We start from the raw sequence: 1,454 nt of genomic DNA on the forward strand, positions 1-1,454 counted from the left end.
TTCCCGGGAATGGGAATATTCCCTCGGGAAGTGTTACTATTTCTCGCTGGGCCGCGCCAGCTGGTTCCGGGCCAAGGCCCAGTGCGAGGAGCTGGGATCGCACCTCGCCGTCATCGACAGCTTCGCCGAGCAGGTGCCGATCCCCATCCCAGTCCCGATCCCGCCGGGAATTCCCGCCGGGAATCCTCCCGGAGAGCCCTTCCCGCGCTCCGCCGCCAGGGAGCGGCCGGGAACCGCGGCCCGGGGGCTTTTTGGGATGCGGTTGGATCGCGGCTTGTGCCGTGTCCCTGCTCCGCGTCCCTTTTCCGCGTCCTTATCCCACATCCCTGTCCCTCATCCTTATCCCTGTTCCTTATCCTTATCCCTGTCCCTCATCCTTATCCCTGTCCCTGTTCCTTATCCCTGTCCCTCATCCTTATCCTTGTCCCTGTTCCTTATCCCTATCCCTGTCCCTGTCCCTCATCCTTATCCCTGTCCCTCATCCTTATCCTTGTCCCTCATCCTTATCCCACATCCCTGTCCCTCATCCTTATCCCTGTCCCTCATCCTTATCCTTGTCCCACATCCCTGTTCCTCATCCTTATCCCTGTCCCTGTTCCTTATCCCTATCCCTGTCCCTGTCCCTCATCCTTATCCCTGTCCCTGTCCCTCATCATTATTCTTATCCCTGTCCCTCATCCCTGTCCTTCATCCTTATCCTCATCCCTATCCCTATCCCACATCCCTATCCCTGTCCCACATGCTCATTCCACATCCCTATCCCTCATCCCACATCCCTATCCCATATCCCACATCCTATCCCTCATCCCATATCCCACACCCCCATCCCATTTCCCACACCCCTATGCCTGTCCCCATCCCTAATCCCAATCCCTCATCCCTATCCCATATCCCTCATCCCTATCCCTGTCCCTCATCCCTACCCCACATCCCTGTCCCTCATCCCTGTCCCACATCTCTGTCCCTCATCCCTATCCCACATCGCCCTCCTATTCCCAATCCCTCTCCCTCCCCGATCCCATCCCTCCTTTTCCCGGCGTTTTTTCCCGCCCTGATCCCGCTCCCCGATCCCGGCAGAGCTTCATCATGTTCCGGACGCGGAACGAGCGGTTCTGGATCGGCCTCACGGACCGGAATTCCGAGGGGGATTGGGAGTGGATCGACGGCACCGACTACAAAACCACCTTCACGTCAGTGCGGGGGCGCCTCGAGCCGGGACTGACCCCAAAATCGGGCTCAGCCCGCCCGGTTTGTGCTCCCATCCCGCCCTTATCCCTCCTTATCCCCGCTCTTCCCAGGTTCTGGAAGGAGGGGGAGCCCAACAACAGCGGGAACAACGAGGACTGTGCCCACGTCTGGCTCGCCGGGAAGTGGAACGACGTTTACTGCACCTACGAGTGTTACTTCGTGTGCGAGAAGCCCCTGCCCCGCTGAGGGCCGGCGGGAGCCGCCGC

General features: G+C 59.8%; 1 protein-coding gene across 1 annotated transcript; it reads left to right on the forward strand.

Moving 5' to 3' along the window:
* Nucleotides 1–4: 4 nt before the first annotated feature.
* On the forward strand, nucleotides 5–1,447 carry LOC115307282 (hepatic lectin-like; the record flags this gene model as incomplete). The annotated part of the gene is made up of 3 exons (XM_029958640.1): nucleotides 5–133; nucleotides 1,078–1,190; nucleotides 1,299–1,447. Coding segments are annotated over 3 exons (378 nt in total), but the record flags the coding sequence as incomplete, so codon positions are not given.
* Between the last annotated feature and the right edge of the window lie 7 nt (nucleotides 1,448–1,454).

The sequence above is a fragment of the Manacus vitellinus genome, unplaced genomic scaffold, assembly GCF_001715985.3.
Source record: "Manacus vitellinus isolate BGI_N305 unplaced genomic scaffold, ASM171598v3 scaffold_164_pilon, whole genome shotgun sequence".
Taxonomy (NCBI): domain Eukaryota; kingdom Metazoa; phylum Chordata; class Aves; order Passeriformes; family Pipridae; genus Manacus; species Manacus vitellinus.